The sequence below is a fragment of the Leucoraja erinacea genome, chromosome 23, assembly GCF_028641065.1.
Source record: "Leucoraja erinacea ecotype New England chromosome 23, Leri_hhj_1, whole genome shotgun sequence".
Taxonomy (NCBI): domain Eukaryota; kingdom Metazoa; phylum Chordata; class Chondrichthyes; order Rajiformes; family Rajidae; genus Leucoraja; species Leucoraja erinaceus.
Window position 1 is genome coordinate 16,715,492 of NC_073399.1, and position 19,805 is coordinate 16,735,296.

A 19,805-nucleotide genomic window follows, 5' to 3' on the forward strand; every position below is an offset into this window, starting at 1 on the left:
TCTCCATCCTAACTCCATTTTCCTGCCTTCTCCCCATAACTCCTGACACTTCTTTGAAACTTACTGAATAATGAAAGTCCTGGATAGAGTGGATGTGACGAGAATGTTTCCACTAGTGGGAGAGTCTGGGTCCAGAGGCCAAAGTCGCAGAATAAAAGGAGGTACTTTAGAAAGGAAATGAAGAGAGATTTCTTTAGTCAGAGTTTGGTGATTCTGTGCAATTCATTGCCACAGAAGGCTGTGGAGGCTAAGTTGATGCATATTTTTAAAACAGAGATTAACAGATTCTTGATTAGTGAGGGTGTCAGGGCTTATGGGGAGAAGGCAGGAGAATGGGGTTGAGAGGGAAAGATATATCAGCCATGATTGAATGGTGGAGTAGACTTGATGGGCCGAATGTCCTAATTCTGCTCCTATAACCTATGAACATGAACTTATGAACAAGATAACGGTGTATAGAAAGAACTGCAGATGCTGGTTTATACTGAAAATATATGCACAAGTGCAGGAGTAACTCAGCGGGTCAGGCAGCATCCCTGGAGAAAAAGGATCGGTGATGCTTCGGGTCGGAACCCTTCTTCAGACTGAAAGTAGAGGGATGGGAACAGGAGGTAAGTAATGGCCCAAACAAAACAGGTCCAGCAACAGGTGTTCTGTGTTCTGTAGATGTCCAACACCACTGAACATTTTAAACAATGCGTTCTGCTGCATGAAGCTGATTGAAAAAAAGTTATTAGTGTAGATGCACTAGTATAGTTCTGGTAACTCCTGTAAATCTCTGACCAGTGGACATGCCAGCTGTTAACATTTGGAAGCAATTTATTTATCTGCCTTGGGAAACACACCCGATGTGTTAATCCAGGCTTGGATCTTCTGATTGGGCCTTGTATGCTGTAATCAAGCCAAGGTAAATAAGATGATCCTCTAAAGGACACAAAGTGCTGGAATAACTCAGTTGGTCTGAGCGAGTAGGAAGCTGAGAGAAGAGGTGGATGGGGGAGGGAGGGAGCAAGCTGAGAGAGGGGTGAAGGAGGGAGGAAATTGAGACGTGCAGGTTGGTAGGTAAATTGGGTTTGGTAACATTGTAAATCGTCCCTAGGGTGTAGGATAGTGTAAGTTTGTGGGGATCGCTGGTTGTCGCGGACTCAGTGGCCGAAGGGCCTTTTTCCACAGTGTATCTCTAAACTAAACTAGACTAAATTAATGTATTGAATGGATGTGATTTGAGCATTTCCTTTGTACTGCATTCAGTTTCGTTATTGAAGCTATACTTATCACAGCTTGACTTGAGATGGCAGAGATTCAGTCACTGGAAAATTCTCATTTTCTGACTGCACATGATCAGTGTTAGCAGAAAAACTGACATTCTGTTGTTAACCATGAAGTTGCTCCATTGCATACATTTGATTTCAGGGCCATGAAGCATCACTAATTATTAATACTCTCCAGTTTGGTTTAAAACTTGCAAATGTCATCCACATCCTATGAATGACTAGAGTAAATACACTATCTGCTGCATCAGAATTGCAGAAGGGCTGCAGCGGTAGAGTTGCTGCCTTACAGCACCAGAGCTCCGGGTTTGGTTCTGACTATGGGTGCTGTCTGCACAGAGTTTGCACGTTCACCCCGTGACTGTGTGGGTTTTCTCCGGTTTCCTCCCACATTCCAGAAACGTGGAGGTTTGTAGATCAATTGGCTTTGGTAAAAATTATAAATTGTCCCTAGTGTGTAGGATTGTGCTAGTATATGGGGATCGCTGGTCGGTGTTTCCCAGCTGTCTCTCTAATATAACTAAAAAAAAAAATTCTACTCGAGTCAAACATTTGCATTTATGCAGTGACTTGCAGTCCCTAAAGACATTCCAAAGCAGACCACAAGGAACTAAGTACTTTTAGAGTGTATTCCAGAGATATGGAAAACAGATTTTTATGCATGGTGAACTCCTATAAACATCAATGAGTTAATGACCGATCTGCGTTTCTCAGTAATGCTATTTGAGGGATAAATAGCGTCAAAAGCACCAGGGAGAACTCCAAAGATTGTTTATGTACATCAGGGATTTCTCCTTATGTCTGATCATTTACTCACAAACAAAATCTTTGGTCAGACATTTTAATTCATCACTTGGGACAACTCCGACTGAAAGCAGCACATTCCAGCAGTGAGGTTGCTGTTGCTTAGTTCAATGCTTTCATAGAAGGACAACATCTGTGCTGCTCCAGATGTGCTTTAAAACATCTCATTCAGTGTGCTCATAAACAAGCTTATTAAAAAGTCAGAGTTTTCTGCCAAGTTTAACTCTCCGACTGTAATGTTGTCATTGTCCAAAGAGAACATTGCTTAAAAAGAATCAATGCGATGCTGTAAATCATCAGGCCTTGAATGTTCTCCAGGATTTGGCTGAAACTCCAACAAAAACCGAATGAAACAGACTGGAAAAAGCCAGTGCTCTTGTTCAGCCAGATTTGCACTGACTCCCGAGGGTCTCATCACCTTGCCAGGCGGGGAACCACTATCTAACATATAAAAAATCTCTGCTTCACTGTAATCTTCAAGCGGGATAATGTTTATCTCCAATTTACCTGGTTATTGATCTAAAACTGGTGTTTGTGGCATCTCACAAGAAACAAATTGCCCATCATGTTATTTACATTATCTAGATTCCAATACCGATCGCTGAAATAATTAATTGTGCCTTTGGGATGTCTTGACATTGCAAGAACTGTTATGTAGTTTAGTTTAGTTTAGAGATACGGCACAAAAACAGGCCCTTCGGCCCGTCAAGTCCACGCCGACCAGCGATCCCCGCACACGAACATTATCCTACACACACACACACACAAGACAAAGGCAATTAACTTGCAAACCTGTACATCTTTGGAATGTGGGAGGAAACCGGAGATTCCTGAGAAAACCCACACAGGTTAAGGGGAGAACGTACAAACTCCGTCCGGACAAGAAGTTGTAGGATGGAACCCGGGTCTCTGGCGCTGTGAGGCAGCAACTCTACTGCTGTGCCACTATACCGCCCCCTGCTGGAAATGTAATATTCATATCTCAAACTTTGTTCACGCTGGCAATTATTCAAACATGCCTTCCAATCCAGTTGGTCATGAACAATGGCGGCTGCCAGCTGTTATACATTTTCATAAGTTATGAGAGCAGAATTCGGCCAATCGTCTACTCCACCATTTAATCATGGCTGATCAATCTTTCCCTCCCAACCCCATTCTCTTGTCTTCTCCCCATAACCTCTGACACCTGTACTAATCAAAAATCTATCAATCTCTGCCTTAAAAATATCCATTGATTTGGCCTTCTCAGCCTTCTGCGCCAATGAATGCCACCGATTCACCACCCCCTGACTAAAGAAATTCCTCATCTCCTTTCTAAAGGTATGTTCTTTTATTCTGTGGCTATAGCCCCTGGTCCTAGACTCTCCCATTAGTGGAAACATCCTCTTTACATTCCACTCTATCCAGACCTTTCAGTAAGTCTCAATGAGGTCCCCCCTCATCGTCCTAAACTCCAATGAGTACAGGCCTAGTGTCGTCAAAGACTTATCACACATTAACCCAATCATTCCTGGGATCATTCTCGTAAACCTCCTCTGGATCCTCCCCAATGCCAGCATATCCTTCCTCGGATATGGGGCCTAAAACTGCTCACACTATTCCAAATTATGTCTGGCTAATCAACAACGTGATTCACTCTGACCAGAGGCTGAGGTTGTTGTGCTAACTTGTCAGCAGCATAGCAGCCTGGTATGGGAATGGCAACAAAGGATCGCATGCAAATCACATAGCACAATCATTCTGTCTGCTTGAAGGGCCGCTGTATTTAGCTCTGATGCATTTCAACATATACGTCACCAGCTAATTAAGACTGATTGGAGAAAATCTTACCAGATGTTCATTAGTCTTAATCTGATTAGTGGAATTTTATATAGACTGTGAATTTAAATTACTTTTTACAATTATTAGTAGGTTCATTTCACCCCTTCATTTCACATGTATCAGTAGCTGTTCTTAAAATGGTCTCCTATTAATAGGCATTTTTATTGGACATGGGCAGCACAATATTATTCTAAAGCAATTGGTCAGCATGGTGACACAGTGGTAGTTGCTGCCTTACAGTGCCAGGGACCCGGGCTACTGACTATGGGTGCTGTCTGTATGGAGTGCGTACGTTCTCCCATGACCACACGAGTTTCTCTGGGTGCTCTGGTTTCCTCACACACTCCAAAGACGTACAGGTTTGTAGGTTAATTGGTTTTGGTCAAAATTGCAAATTGTCCCTAGTGTGTAGGTTAGTGCTAGTGTACGGGGATCGCTGGTGGGTGCGGACTCGGTTGGCCGAAGATCCTGTTTCCTCCCTGAATCTCTAAACTGAACTAAACTGGCTTTATCTCTCCACATCATTGTCAATATCTCTCGTTTCTCTTATCCCAAACCTGTCTGAAGAAGGGTCTTGACCCAAAACGTCACCCATTCCTTCTCTCCAGAAATGCTGCCAGTCCTGCTGAGTTACTCCAGCTTTTTGTCTGTCTAAACTAAACAATAAGCTGTATAAATCAAATTTGTAACAAAACGTGGTCTTTTTATTAAAAAACGTGAGTAAAACTATTGTTTATACACAAAGAAAAAGCATAATAATTGGGAAGATGTTCAATATGTGTAATTTCTCTTAATTTTCAATGTGCATAATTCTCCATAACACACTAGTATTCCACTTACAACAATCATTCATTAGACAAAAACGTAGCAAACATAGAATGGATTTCAGAGACAGGCGCAGCCAAGGGCAATAATATCCCAAGTATATATGTGAGTGCCATCCACGGTGCATGCTAACAAAGATAGAAGAGGTAGGCCATGTTCTCATCTGGTTTCTCCCTCTGTTGTTGGCAGTCTGATAGCATTTCTATCTCTCCGCTTCCAATGTGCTTTGATTAGTTCAATGTCACTCAGTATCTTTTTTGCAAAAATGAGCCCAAGTACTTGAACAATCATGAGAATGACACCTAAAGCAGTAATTGAACCTGCGTGTTTAGTAAGCCAGCTGGTGAGATGAGGCATACACCCGCGGAGATAGATGTAATTCTGGGCTGTCACTTCCTCCATATGCAACGTGCCAAAGCCACACTGGGAGTTCATCACCGTGCCATTCTCCTGTGGATTGATGCAACATGAGGCGGGAGCTCCACAAGCATGGATGCCCGGGGAGCTGCAGTTAAAATACCTGCAAAGCAAAACATCAGTGGCTTAGAAACACTTTACAAGGTCTTTTTAAACCAAGAAATGGCACGGAGGCACAGTGGCGCAGCGGTAGAGTTGCTGCCTTACAGCGCCAGAGGCCCGGGTTCGATCCTGACTACGTCTGGGCTTCTGGGTATTTGAATCCCATATCTGCAGTGTAACAGGCGAGAAAACCCAATTCTTTTGAATGCTTTCATTAAGTATCACCTAATAAATCACTTTTTAAGTGAATACTTTTCTAAAAATGGCTAATTCCATCCAACAACAAATGGCATGGTGGCGCAACAGTAGAGTTGCTGCCTTGCAGCACCAGAGACCCGGGTTCGAAACCTTGACTATGGGTGCTGTCTGTACGGAGTTTGCATGTTCTCCCCGTGGGTTTTCTCCGGGTGGTCCGGTTTCCTCCCACATTCCAAAGACGCACAATCTTGTAGGTTAATTGGCTTCGGTAAAATTGTTAATTGACTCTAGTGTGTAGATAGTCTACGGGGATTGCTGATTGGTGTGGGTTCGGTGGGCCGAAGAGCGCTGTATCTCTAAACTAAACTAAATGGAATTCCTTTCCAATTTCAACAAAAGATCATTTGTCCCCATCTGTCTCTTTCAAAGGAGCACTACATGGGCCCAATGTGTCAGACTGCTCTGCAGCTGCTGTCAATGGTGATATGCAGTAGATTAACAAACAGAAAACCTCCTGTGCTTTGAGACGATCTACGTCAATGGAACTGTCTGTTCTTGTGAAATATGCCAGTGACTTGCAGATATAGAAAATGGTCGAAGCTATTACCACGAGCACTGTGGATGTGAGTCACAGGCAATCAAAGTGAATCAAACGAATGACCATGAATTCGGAGAAATGTATTGTCACAACGTGTTGCAAACTTAAAAAATTATTTTAAGAGTCATTGAATTATACACATGGAAACACACCCTTCGGCCCAACTTGCCCTTGCCGACAACCATGGCCCGTCTACACTGGTCCCACCAGCCTGCGTTTGGCACATATCCCTCTAAACCTATCCTATTGTACCTGTCTAAATGTTTCTTAAACACTGTGATAGTACCTGCTTAAACACTGTGATCGTGTCTGCTTTAAGTCAATGCATCATTTTTGAATTGTGTCATTGTGTATTTTAACTTGCCAGTTTCAAGTTAATCTGTTCATTTTAAATTCATGAAGGCAGTTGGCATAAGTATCTAATTTTGTATTGTAAGGATTTGCTCTCCATCAACTTGCAAACTGGTATTTATATATACATAATTATGTATTTAAGCCAGAAACAATCATGAAACAAATACAATGCTACAGACCCCTGACTAATGTCTGTCTGTACCACTTGCTCAAATGCCACTTCTATCACCTATTGGTTTCCTTCCCCCTGCTCCAGAGTTCCTCGTAATTCAGACAAATATATACTAAAGCTCATAGCGAACTACAGATGCTGGAATATTGAGCAAAATACAGTACTTTGTACTGAAGTGTGTTTTAATCAAGATTCCAGCATCCACAGTTCCTTGTGTCTCCATTTTACTGCTCCATTGCAAACTGTCCCCAACGTACCAGTACTTTGAAAAGGTTCTCCTCACTCCTCTCTCACTACTCCCCTTCTTTGATTCCTGCTGTTCTCCTGCTCTTCAACCATGTTCTGATCAAGTCCAAAGTTGCTGCCTGACCCAGTGAGTTACTCCAGCTCTTTATGTTCTGCTATCATTTGCAGTGCTGGTGGAGGAGGTGTGTGTGTGCTTGTGAGAGAGTGGGCAGGGAGATATGTTTATAAGTTATTGGAGCAGAATTAGGTCATTCGGCCCATCAAGTCTACTCCACCATTCAATCATTGCTGATCTATCTCTCCCTCTCAACCCCATTCTCCTACCTTCTCCCCATTACCCCTGACACCCGTACTAAGCAAATATCAATCTCCACCTTAAAGATATACATTTACTTGGCCTCTGCAGCCTTCTGTGGCAATGAATGAGGCAGGATTCAAATTTCAAAATATATTTCAAAATCAACAGTACTGTAGGCATAAAATTAGAAATTGACGAAACTCAGTGCCCGAACCTTAACCACTAACTCATAATATCATAAGGTCAATTACTGGGAATTCTTATCCAACTCTTGATGGAGTTGCTGCCACCCTAAGACTGATGCCAAGGGAACCACAAAGTGTCTTTGGAAATGTACTTAAAAGGTTACAAAAGTTATATTGTTAATGGACTGTTAAACACTAAGTAAATAAGCGAAGCATATCTCCAAACAGGGTGGATAATGTAAATAGTAATGGGGGTTCTTTGATTCTGTCTACTCATATCCATTAAAAAATCTATTATGTTACCAATCGACCATCGGATATGAAAGGTTTCAAGGGATGTGGGCAAAATGCAGGCAAATGTGAATAGATCATATAGGTCGGCATGAACGAGTTAGGCCGAAGGACCTGCTTCCGGGCAGTATGACTATGACTCTATGACCTTAAGAAGGGTCCAGACCCGAAACATCACCTAACCTTTTTCTCCAGAGATGCTACCTGACCCACCGAGTCACTCTGGCATTTGTGTCTATCTTTGGTATAAACCATCATCTGCAGGTCTTTGTTTCTTCCTTAATAGAACTATTGTTTTTTTTTAAGGTAGACAAAAAATGCTGGAGTAACTCAGTGGGACAGGCAGCATCTCTGGAGAGAAGGAATGGGTGACGTTTCAGGTCGAGACCCTGCTTGGTTTTTTTAGACTTGGCACAACATACTGGTGGACCAACACTTGTTGTTTCGACACTTAATAAAAAGTAATCAAAATAATTGTTTTTCTGGCAGGTTACACTGGGGATGTGGGATCCAAATGCCAGGAAGCCTAGACTAGCTTAAGGTTTATAATGTACAGTGGCTTGCGAAAGTATTCATATCCCTTGAACCTTTCCACATTGTCGTCACGTTACAACCACAAACGTAAATGTATTTTATTGGGATTTTATGTGATAGACCAACGCAAAGTGGCACATAATTGTGAAATGGAAGGAAAATGATACCTGGTTTTCAACTTTTTTTACAAATAAAAAACTGAAAAGTGTGGCGTGCAAAAGTATTCAGCCCCCCTGAGTCAATACTTTGTAGAACCACCTTTCGCTGCAATTACAGCTGCAAGTCTTTTGGGGTATGTCTCTACCAGCTTTGCACATCTAGAGACTGAAATGTTTGCCCATTCTTCTTTGCAAAATAGCTCAAGCTCAAGATTGGATGGAGAGCGTCTGTGAACAGCAATTTTCAAGTCTTGCCAGAGATTCTCAATTGGATTTAGGTCTGGACTTTGACTGGGCCATTCTAACACATGAATATGCTTTGATCTAAACCATTCCATTGTAGCTCTGGCTGTATGTTTAGGGTCGTTGTCCTGCTGGAAGGTGAACCTCCGCCCCAGTCTCAAGTCTTTTGCAGACTCTAACAGGTTTTCTTCCAAGATTGCCCTGTATTTGGCTCCATCCATCTTCCCATCAACTCTGACCAGCTTCCCTGTCCCTGCTGAAGAAAAACATCCCCACAGCATGATGCTGCCACCACCATGTTTCACAGTGGGGATGGTGTGTTCAGGGTGATGTGCAGTGTTAGTTTTCCGCCACACATAGCGTTTTGCATTTAGGCCAAAAACTTCAATTTTGGTCTATCTGACCAGAGCACCTTCCTCCAAATGTTTGCTGTCCCCCACATGGCTTGTGGCAAACTGCAAACGGGACTTCTTATGGCTTTTTTTCAACAATGGCTTTCTTCTTGCCACTCTTCCATAAAGGCCCAATTTGTGGAGTGCACGACCAATAGTTGTCCTGTGGACAGATTCTCCCACCTGAGCTGTGGATCTCTGCAGCTCCTCCAGTTACCATGGGCCTTTTGGCTGCTTCTCTGATCAATGCTCTCCTTGCCCGGCCTGTCAGTTTAGGTGGACGGCCATGTCTTGGTAGGATTGGAGTTGTGCCATACTCTTTCCATTTTCGGATGATGGATCAAAGCTTGGGATATTTATTTATAACCTAACTCTGCTTTAAACTTCTCCATAACTTTATCCTTGACCTGTCTGGTGTGTTCCTTGGGCTTCGTGATGCTGTTTGTTCACTAATGTTCTCTAACAAACCTCTGAGGCCTTCACAGAACAGCTGTATTTATACTGAGATTAGATTACACACAAGTGGACTCTATTTACTAATTAGGTGACTTCTGCAGGCAATTGGTTGCACTGGATTTTATTTAGGGGTATCAGAGTAAAGGGGGCTGAATACTTTTGCACGCCACACTTTTCAGGTTTTTATTTGTAAATAAATTTGAAAACCATGTATCATTGTCCTTCCACTTCACAATTATGCGCCACTTTGTGTTGGTCTATCACATAAAATCCCAATAAAATACATTTACGTTTGTGGTTGTAACGTGACAAAATGTGGAAAAGTTCAAGGGGTATGAATACTTTTGCAAGCCACTGTACATCAGAATATTTAACAGACACTTACAGGTTGAGCTCCCAATCGTGGTAGGACTCCACTCCGCAACACTCTAGTCCTCTTTGGATTTCGTTTATAATAAAACGAAGGTCTAGGTCATCCTGATATCTCTTGACACCCAGGATCATTCCATTCTCCACGTATTGTTCTAAACGGTCTCTCAGGAAATAAACCGTGATCCCACCGACTACCTGCACTGTCAACAATATCAGGATCCCGACAGTGAAGAATTTCAGCAAGCATTGGTTCTCTCTCAGCGCCCCCACACACCCCGAGAAGGACATGCTGCTGACCAGAAGGCCCACGACGACAAAGGCCAGCATGGGGTCCGTGCTGAGATTGTTGATGTTGTCCACGTCTAGAGATTCCTTGTCAATGAGTCCCCAGATCCCGACCCCCAGTATCAGAGAGCCCAGGACGGTGAACATGAAGTTGAACACTATCATTGTGTACTTGATGTAGACGTTGACTTTGGTGACCGCATGGTGTCGATGGTAGAGGCGGGCCAATTCTTCCTGGCGCTCGGTCCCCAACCCGCTCCCCGTTTCAGCACCGTCCGCCGGAGGACAGCGACCACCACTCGCGGGCTCCATCCTGCCATTGTCTCGCCGACCCTCCTGCAAGAGTGAATGAAGACAGGAGGGGAATGTCAAAAGTGGGACACTGAAAGATCAGACACACCATGAGGCAACACTCGGGTTTAGTTTTGTCGTCGGGTCGGAGGCCGTCAGAAAGCAACGTCCCAAAGCCATTCAACCCAGGCGATCATTGGGATGAACCTATCACTGATCACATCCAACAAACTAAGTTAATTTAAAAAAAGCTTTGCAGAATTTGATTATCTGGAAGCAATCCTGGGTTTTGAGAGATAGTGGCCGGACCACACTGCTGTGCCCATTGAATCAAGTAAAATGCACTCTGTGACTTTTTTTTTGGTAAACCAACACTTGCAGTTCCTTGTGTCCCGCGCTTACACACACAATCTTACTTTGGCAACAATACATTCCTGTCTTCACGCACTTGTACAGTTATACATTCCATTTGGCTTCATCCAAAACAGACATACCCGCCACCACACACTGAAAAGGAACAACACAGTATCACGTTCTAGTGAATCATACGTCGGCCTCAGTGAGAAACTTAATTACACTCCAACAGTTACTCCGTGTGAATTAAAGACATTCAAATAGGCGTTGTGTGACTTCGGTCCAATGTGCGTTCTTCAAAGCTTAGAGGGCTGGGTTTGCAGATCAACTAATTAGACTAATTGAATCTGAAAATTTGTTTTTTTTTAAAGGATCGGACTCGAGCTTTTAATCTCCGGAAATCAAACAAGTGGGTCCCTTTTTTGCGGGTCTTTCTGTTTATCTGCCAACTCGTATTTTATCGCTGAGTCTAAAGCTCGGAACGTCGCCTATCCATGTCCTCCATAGAAGGATGACTCGCAGGTAACCTCATCTTCCGGCATTAGATCGTGGAAAACATCCTGCGATGTGTTGAAGAGTTCTGGTTGGGGGCTCTCAACAGATTCCAAATGAAGTTGAATGAGTTGTGTCAGTCAACCGCAGCAGGTCGGTGCAACTCCCCAGAACGTACATTTAAGATTTGTACACCTCGGGTGAAGATAAAATAATAATAATATTCTCTTTAACGTACTAACATACCACTCGGCTAAAATATCCAATTAATCAAATGGAAGTTAAATCACTTCCAAGCGGAATTAAGGTCAGCGCTATAAATCCATTCAAACTGCTAATTTCTCTTCAAATGCAACTAAAATGCTCAAAAATCAGATTCCATCAGCTGCCAATTTCCTTCTTTATTCATTTCAGTTTACTTCAACACTTGCGCTGAAAAAGGACACAAGTGCTGGAGTAACTCTGCAGGTCAGGCAGCATCTCTGGAGAACATGGATAGTCGACATTTCAGGTCAAGATCTTCTTCCGTTTCTTGATCTCGACCCAAAACGTCACATATCCATGTTCTCCAGAGATGCTGCCCGACCTGCTGTTTCTTTAGCACTTTCTATCCTTTTCTGTATCAACCAGCATCTGCCGTTCCTTGTTTCTACATCTCGAAATTATGTGTTGTCCTTGTCAAGGGTTAAATCTAAAACAGCTGCAGAAACATTGAAAATGCCTTCCCCATGAAAGATCAAAACAAGACAATAGTCTCCAGACTGCATGAATGGCTTCAGGCTTAGATGGTACCCAATACAAATGGAATGATGGACAACAATTAATGTGGAGGAAGGATATTCGGTTGGCTTATTCTCAGACACGCACGGATTAATTTGATTCCATGAAATTCATTCCATCCCTATTAATGAAAAATACAAGCCTGTCTGAGCTACTGTGTGTGCCTTCAGGGTTACTTCCTATCATGGCAACCTTCCATCTTTCTGGCAGGACCAGACACTAAAGTGTACCGAATCAACCTGCCCTATATCCGGAGGATATATAATCTGCTAACCCAAAGTCGTCATATTTTGAGGAACTTCTCAGCATTGGGCCTTGGAAATGTTGTTAACATTTTATTTTGTTAACATTTTAGCATGAGTTTGTTTGATTATCCAATTAATGGTCAATGATCAATGATGATAGACATCAGGTGCTAGAGTAACCCAATCTCTGGAGAAAAAGAATGGGTGACGTTTCGGGTCAGGACCCTTCTTCACACTGGAGACTGGAGTCTGAAGAAGGGTCCTGACCCAAAATGTCACTCCATACTTTTTCTCCAGAGATGCTGCCTGATCCGCTGAGTTACTTTAGCACTGTGTCTATCTTCGGTATAAGCCAGCGCACTGCAGTTCCTTTCTACACGTCAATGATCAATGATTCTCTATTATCACATGTACAGACGTACAGTGAAACTGTTTTTTTAAATACAGTTCAGTAAAGTATCGCCATACCTAAGCAAAATTCACAATTAGTACAAAGTTTATAGAAATAGTCCACTGGGACCGCATGCAAGAGTTGGCAGGTTTTGGCACCATTTTAAAAATAGCCCTCGGTCTTGTGGAGTGGCGTCCAATCCAGGCAAGCCCCAGGCTGCTGCAGGGCCTTCATCCTGATTGTTGTTCTTCTCCCAATTTGAATGAGTTTAAATTCTTCATTAATTCCACTCTGTATTTATGTACTTTGATGCCCACACCAGCTATCAGGAGGCAGCTCCCACAACAGTTTTAAATAATCTCATATTCTCTAACTTTCATTTTATCTCTCTCTTTATTGAAGTAATTTCATCTTTAATCATTTAGGCCATCTCTACTCCTCTACCGGATTCTGTATATTTTGCAGTCTGACATATTCATTTACCATCAATGATGTGAAATCTTTGCAACATGTGTTGCACTTTAACCAGTTCCTTGACTGTCACATCGGGAAAGCAGCCAGTAACATTCATTATTACAGCAGGTCATTTAGTTTCCACAAAGTGATTTTAAAAGAATATATTTGACATCTCTTCACTACCGAATTCTAAGACTCCACGATCAGGTTCAATGTGAAATGCATTTATCAGTTGGCCTGTTCATTGTTGAGTCAGAGTAAGATGTAGATTGAATGTGCAGCAGAATGCACTGCAGAATCTCCCCAGAACACAACCCTGCTGCACTGACACACAGAAAAGCTGGAGAAACTCAGCGGGTGCAGCAGCATCTATGGAGCGAAGGAAATAGGCAACGTTTCGGGCCGAAACCCTTCTTGGGTTTCAGCCCGAAACGTTGCCTATTTCCTTCGCTCCATAGATGCTGCTGCACCCGCTGAGTTTCTCCAGCTTTTCTGTGTAACCTTCGATTCTCCAGCATCTGCAGTTCCCTCTTAAACACTGCTGCACTGACAGTGTGCAAAGCTATTGCCATATGACAGTTCTCTCCACTTTTGATAATTTCTCTTTAAAACAAATATTGTGGTACGTTGAAACTAGATCGTGTTGATGAATGGTATAGTGTTGTATTGTTCCACTGTACAATCGTTATGTCTGTTCTAAACAAATACTGTGCTAGTTATTTCCATGAAATACCTTGCAGGCAGATCACATGATCTGATCTGTAGAAAAGAGGAGAAAAAAAAGAGGGCTGTCCATTCAGAGGGTGTGAGATTGGAGTGGGTGAAGAGAGTAGAGAGGTCAAGGCAGTTGATGTTGTGCTGACAGTTGAAAATAAGATAAGGGTCCCAACCAGATTCACCGATTCATATTCTCCAGGAATGCTGCCTGACACGCTCAGTTCCTTCATCACTTGGTGTCTTTTTTTTTTACAGGATCTCATCTCATGGATCTCATCTCATTAGTACTCTCATGTTTAATGGCATTTGCATAATGATAAACTGAAAATCTGTTGTAGGATGGAATATTCAAAACACTACTGTTACCACCAAGGCCCAATCGTAACATGGAAAACCTGTCTGTTGTTGCCAGCATTAAATTACATTTGTAAGTGTCAGCTGCAGCTTGTACTCAAACAACTCTGACATGTTGGCCTTGATGGACGTGAATGTGTGTGGTAAACACCATCAGCAATTGAAACTTGGGACATTTTTCCATCAGTCACATTTCATCTCTAGTGGGCCCAATCATCTTGGACCCAGCCTACTTTCCAAGCTGGACTTAAGTTCTGGATTTGGGCCACATGGTGGCGCAGCGGTAAAGTTGCTGCCTTACAGCGCCAGAGACACAAGTTCGATCCTGACTACGGGAGTTGTCTGTATGGAGTGTGTACGCTCTCCCCGTGACCTGTGTGGGTTGCCTCCCATACTCCAAAAATTGTCCCTTGTGTGTGCAGGATAGCGTCAGTGTGTGGGGATTGCTGGTCGACGAGGACTCGGTGGGCAGAAAGGCCTGTTTCCGTGCTATATCTCTAAACTAAATTAAACTAAATCTGGAATAGACAACCTGAGTGTCCTGAAGAAGGGTTTCGGCCCGAAACGTTGCCTATTTCCTTCGCTCCATAGATGCTGCTGCACCCGCTGAGTTTCTCCAGCTTTTTTGTGTAACCCGAGTGTCCTCCCTTGGTAAGTTTCACTTGTACTACAAACGCTCTCCCTGGAAATCCCTGAGGTTGCCGCCATGAACTGTAGTTAATTGATTCCATTTACTCAAATGAAGATAATTAATAGCAAAAGTCAAAACAAATAAAATCTTTAGAAAATACATTTAAATCATTCCAAAATAATAACAAATAAGTAAAAACATGCAAACAGGCCACCTATCTATGTCATCTATCCTTGTCGTCTAGAGATGCTGCCTGGCCCACAGAGTTACTCCAGCACTTTGTGTCTGTCTTTACATAGGCCAAGGTTTTACCTGAAATTATGCAAACCAATGGGTTCATTGATACAATGCCAGTTCTCCCATTGTAAAGCTGAGGGGTAAGATCCAGAATGCATCCCCAGCTCCTCCCCTCTCCTTGCCCAATAGTCGGTCCAGATATGGAGCAGAAAGATTAAGTCTATTGGCATCTGATCTTCGGGATGGTTCTGGCTAAAATGCTTCAATGTGAATGCATGAACTTCTGAGACAGCCTGAACATCAAAGAGCTGACAGCTGGGAGGAACAAGAAACTGCAGATGCTGGTTTACAAAAAAAAATAGACGCAAAGTGCTGGAGAAACTCAGAAGGTCAGGCAGCATCCCTGGAGAACACAGGTGAGTGACGTTTCAGGTTGGAACCCCTCTTCTTCCCAATGGGAAGGCAGCTGTAGATAAGTATGATTTATCCCACATATTATTGTATGTTTGTCTTTCTGCTGACTGGATAGCGTGTAACATAAGCTTTTCACAGTGCCTCGCTACAGGTGACAAACTAACTAAACTGAATATTTTCTTTTGATTATTTGCCTGATGGCTTCACCTCTTTCTAGTTTTTTGCAACTTGCAAGACTCCTCTCTTCTTACTTTTTCTTGAATAAAGTCTGACATATACTCTATTACTTGCATTTGTGCCAAACATTCATAGAATGTAAAGCGCTAGAGTCTTCTTCTTGTGTATGGCGTGCACAGCCTAAAGTTGTAAGACAACCTGTTCTGTTTGATCTTCTGTTTGTGCACGACAGGTTGATTGCATTCGTTGAAACAGGGTGGACCACGTGAAGGTTTCAATCTCCCACCCTAGTGCTGGAGTAACGCAGCAGGTCAGGTAGCGCCTCTGGTGGACATGGATAAGCGATATTTTGAGTCTCGACCCTACCACAGACTGATTGCAATCACTTTCCTCCCACTCCCCCACCCTGTCCTGTTCTTTGATGGAGGAACTCCAGAGAGTGGTGAATCTCTGGAACTCTCTGCCACAGAGGGTAGTCGAGGCCAGTTCATTGGCTATATTTAAGAGGGAGTTAGATGTGGCCCTTGTTGCTAAGGGGATCAGAGGGTATGGAGAGAAGGCAGGTACGGGATACTGAGTTGGATGATCAGCCATGATCATATTGAATGGCGGTGCAGGCTCGAAGGGCCGAATGGCCTACTCCAGCACCTAATTTCTATGTTTCTATGTTTCAACATTAGACATCAGATAAAGATGATACATTTACTCTTCATATTATAAATAAAATATATTTTTGAATAAAATCTAAGTGCATATTGGTTCAAAAAGGCCTACCCTATTGATGCCTCTCATATATTATATTCAGATTTGAATCTGAATCTGAAATCTGAATATATATAACGGCAAACAAAATTGACAACAAGCTACAAACATAAAGAATAAATCAAACAATTTAAATATAATTTCATTGTAAAACTCAAAAATATATTAAACTCTTCCACGTCAATTAATTACTTTGAAGCATGGCGACTATTTTCAGAGGCATATGTTAGAATTAATTATCACCTGCACCATTGAACTCTCTTTGTGATGTGCCGCAGCTCAGTCCAGTGAATGTTTTTGAGTATTTAAAAGAGTTTAAATTCCCTGACTTTTGACTCATTTGACTTACAGCAGGTGAAGAAAAGGTTAAGATTATATTTTCACTTCACTTGAGTCTATTTATTTGTCAAATCTGCATTTCATTTAAATATACTGAACAAAATTCTCCCCTTCTTCAATTCATGTAATTATAGAAAAAACTATTTTAAGTTCTGAAATGACCTCTGTGCAGTTAGTCTTCAACTGTGTGGTCACTGCTGTGTGGAGACAAGGGTTGTTTTGCAAAATATTGTAATCAAATTTCAGTTACGTTTAAGAAGGAACTGCAGATACTGGAAAATCGAAGGTACAAAAGAAAATTGGAGAAACTCAGCGGGTGCAGCAGCATCTATGGAGCGAAGGAAATAGGCAACGTTTCGGGCTGAAACGTTGCCTATTTCCTTCGCTCCATAGATGCTGCTGCACCCGCTGAGTTTCTCCAGTTTTTTTGTGTACTTTCAGTTACGTTTAGTTTAGTTGATAGATACAGAGCGGAAACAGGCCCTTCAGCCCACCGAGTCTGCAACGACCAGCGATCCCCGCACATCAACACTATCCTAAACACACTAGGGACAATTTACAATTAACCAACAATCCTGTATGGCTTTGGAGTGTGGGAGGAAACCGAAGATCTCGGAGAAAACCCAAGTGGTCACGGGGAGAACGTACGAACTCTGTACTTTAACCACCTGCAGTCAGGGTCGAACCCAGGTCTCCGGCGTTGCAAGCGCTGTAAGGCAGCAACTGTACCACTGCGCTACCGTGCAGCCCAACTTGTGGCTGTCGAGATGAACATACTATATGGATTACAATATTTTGTGTTCATAACAGATTTCATACTTAAAATATAGTAGATTTAATATTAAATTGAAAACTTGATGTCATTAATCATTAATTCAAAAATTCTGCACACCATACATGGACAAGCAACACTGGATTTTGCAATCGGCCATGTTTAATATATTTATTTCAAATCACAAAATGGCAATACCGCTACCAGAACAAATTTTGATTACAAAATCTAAGACACAGTGCGAGAACTATTTTTGGAACAGTGGTCGGTTTAATTCATTGATACTTAATAAGCAGCTAATTCCTAATACACTGTTATTTCATTCAAAGTCAAGTTAGACTACAAGGTATTAATCTCAGTTCTTGATGTCTGCTACTCAGCTGTACGCAGACAATTGAAAGGATGAACAGAGCATACCTATCTGAGTCAGTTCAATGTAACATGTCTTTTCTCAGGAGATTATTCCTTTGTCCCACTTACCTAAAAATATTGGTCACCATATATTTCCTTTGCCGAGCAAAAATGGGACATATTTTGAACATAAGGTACTGTAATTTTTATCCCTGAAAGCTTTGTGTCCTTGCTCTTTACTTAACTGGTTATTATATGAGAATTTGTTATTATCTTTGTGTAAAGCAATACTGTGGAACCACACAGAGGAAAAATACATTTATTAAAGCCATTTTTTTCACATAGTAATTCTAACTTAAATATTTACCTTGAATATCAAAGGACTGAGTTCATCTGCTTCTCTCCTTTTCTTGATGAAGGAGAAATATTGCGACATTTTCATTGTCTGCTTCTTCCAAGATGACCTCAAATTATGAATTAAATGAATGTTAGCACAAAGTATTCACAACGGGAATATTCAGTGTTCCATTTTTCCTCCCGCAGACACGAGAAAGAGAAAGTTCAATCTTTGCCCACGTGTTTCTGGATCACATGAGAGTCATCACAAGGATTATAGAAGAATCTTTTGTCCTGAAACCTATGCCCGACTTTTCTACTTGTCCTAGCAACTCAGCAAGGCATTCATTTCCTAAGTGAGATGCTTCTCAAAAAAACATACTTCTTTTCCAGAAGCATTTTGTAAATTTGATTCAACAACAGGAAGAGTGTGGAAGGAAGGCAGATAGTAAAATGTACAGCACTTTTTTAGATACAATGTGGAAACATGCCCTTCTGCTCACCGAGTCCACGACGATCAGTGATCACCAGTGCACTAGTTCTATCCTACAAGCTAGGGACAATTTATAGAAACCAATGAACCTACAAATCTGTATGTCTTTGGAATGTGGGAGAACTGCGCTGTAAGGCAGCAACTGTAGCACACTGGCACTGTGCTGACAATTTTTATATTTTTAATATTTTTAAATATTGCATATTTTAAATTTATGTTTTAGAACTTGGTATCAAAATGTTAACTGATAGCAACGTTACTATGAACTCACATGAACAAGTGGGTTTAACCTTGTGTTAAATAATATTGATGGGAAAATCTATGTTTGTTTTTATGTGGTGTGCAGAATCAATGAATTAAAAGTATCGCTGATACAAATTCTTAATTTTACATTACACTCCCACACATGATTAAAATGTAGAACTCGACACTTATTGTCATTAAAATGCTGCACAAAGATTGGTGCATGATGAAAGAAAGACATCCATCACATTTATATTTACAGCGTTAAAGTATACAGAAATTGAAATATTCAGCATGTCAGGCAGCACCGATGGCAAGGGAGATTAATAATCTTTCAGGATTCTAAATATATGACATAGAAACATAGAAACATAGAAAAATCTTGCTTTTTCCCACTATCCATTGGTTCCATTTAGCTCTTTAGCTCGAAGAGCTAAATTTAACCTGAAACATGAAGTCGGTTTCTGTTCACGGTAAGTCCCTGGCTTGCTGCATGTTTCCACTACATTCTGGTTTTATTACTTCTTGTTGTCAGATGCAGAGACAAGCTGGGGATAATTATCTTCCTCAGTTCACTGGCACATCGAACAAACATATACTTGCATGCCGCATTTTAAATCATGAAAGCTTCACATTGAAGCAGTATCCATTCATCTAAGAAAGGGGCCCAAATTCTCTCTCCAAAATTAGGACACAATTAGGGCATAAATTGGAGGAACAGAACATCATATCTCGCTTGGGCAGCTTACAACCCAGTGGTATGAACATTGATTTCTCTACTTTCAACTAACTCCTGCATTCCCTCTCCTCCCTCCTCCCCCCCCCCACACCCCACCATTATCTTAACAGTTCCACTGTTCGCATCCTCGCAATCCTGAGGTCATCTGTTGCCGGCTCTGATTTATTTTGGCCTTTTCAAGCTTCCAGTTTCCCCCGCCCCGACCTACT

The 19,805-nt window shown here is 41.9% G+C and overlaps 1 protein-coding gene across 1 annotated transcript; it reads right to left on the minus strand.

The window, feature by feature from the left end:
- Positions 1-4,294: 4,294 nt before the first annotated feature.
- LOC129708298 (tetraspanin-10) lies at positions 4,295-18,649 on the minus strand. Its single transcript, XM_055653971.1, has 3 exons — positions 18,153-18,649; positions 9,751-10,358; positions 4,295-5,241 (listed from the first exon to the last, which is right to left on the minus strand). The coding sequence occupies exons 1-3, from the start codon at positions 18,225-18,227 to the stop codon at positions 4,881-4,883; spliced, it is 1,044 nt and encodes a 347-aa protein (XP_055509946.1). The 5' UTR covers positions 18,228-18,649; the 3' UTR covers positions 4,295-4,880.
- Between the last annotated feature and the right edge of the window lie 1,156 nt (positions 18,650-19,805).

What these genes read in the sequence shown, in the direction of transcription:
- LOC129708298 (XM_055653971.1), bottom strand. Translation starts at nt 18,227, where the DNA reads ATGAAAATGTCGCAATATTTCTCCTTCATCAAGAAAAGGAGAGAAGCA. An exon ending in TCAGTCCTTTGATATTCAAG is followed by an intron (nt 10,359 to 18,152) that starts GTAAATATTTAA and finishes TCACTCTTGCAG; the next exon opens with GAGGGTCGGCGAGACAATGG. An exon ending in CACGATTGGGAGCTCAACCT is followed by an intron (nt 5,242 to 9,750) that starts GTAAGTGTCTGT and finishes TTTGCTTTGCAG; the next exon opens with GTATTTTAACTGCAGCTCCC.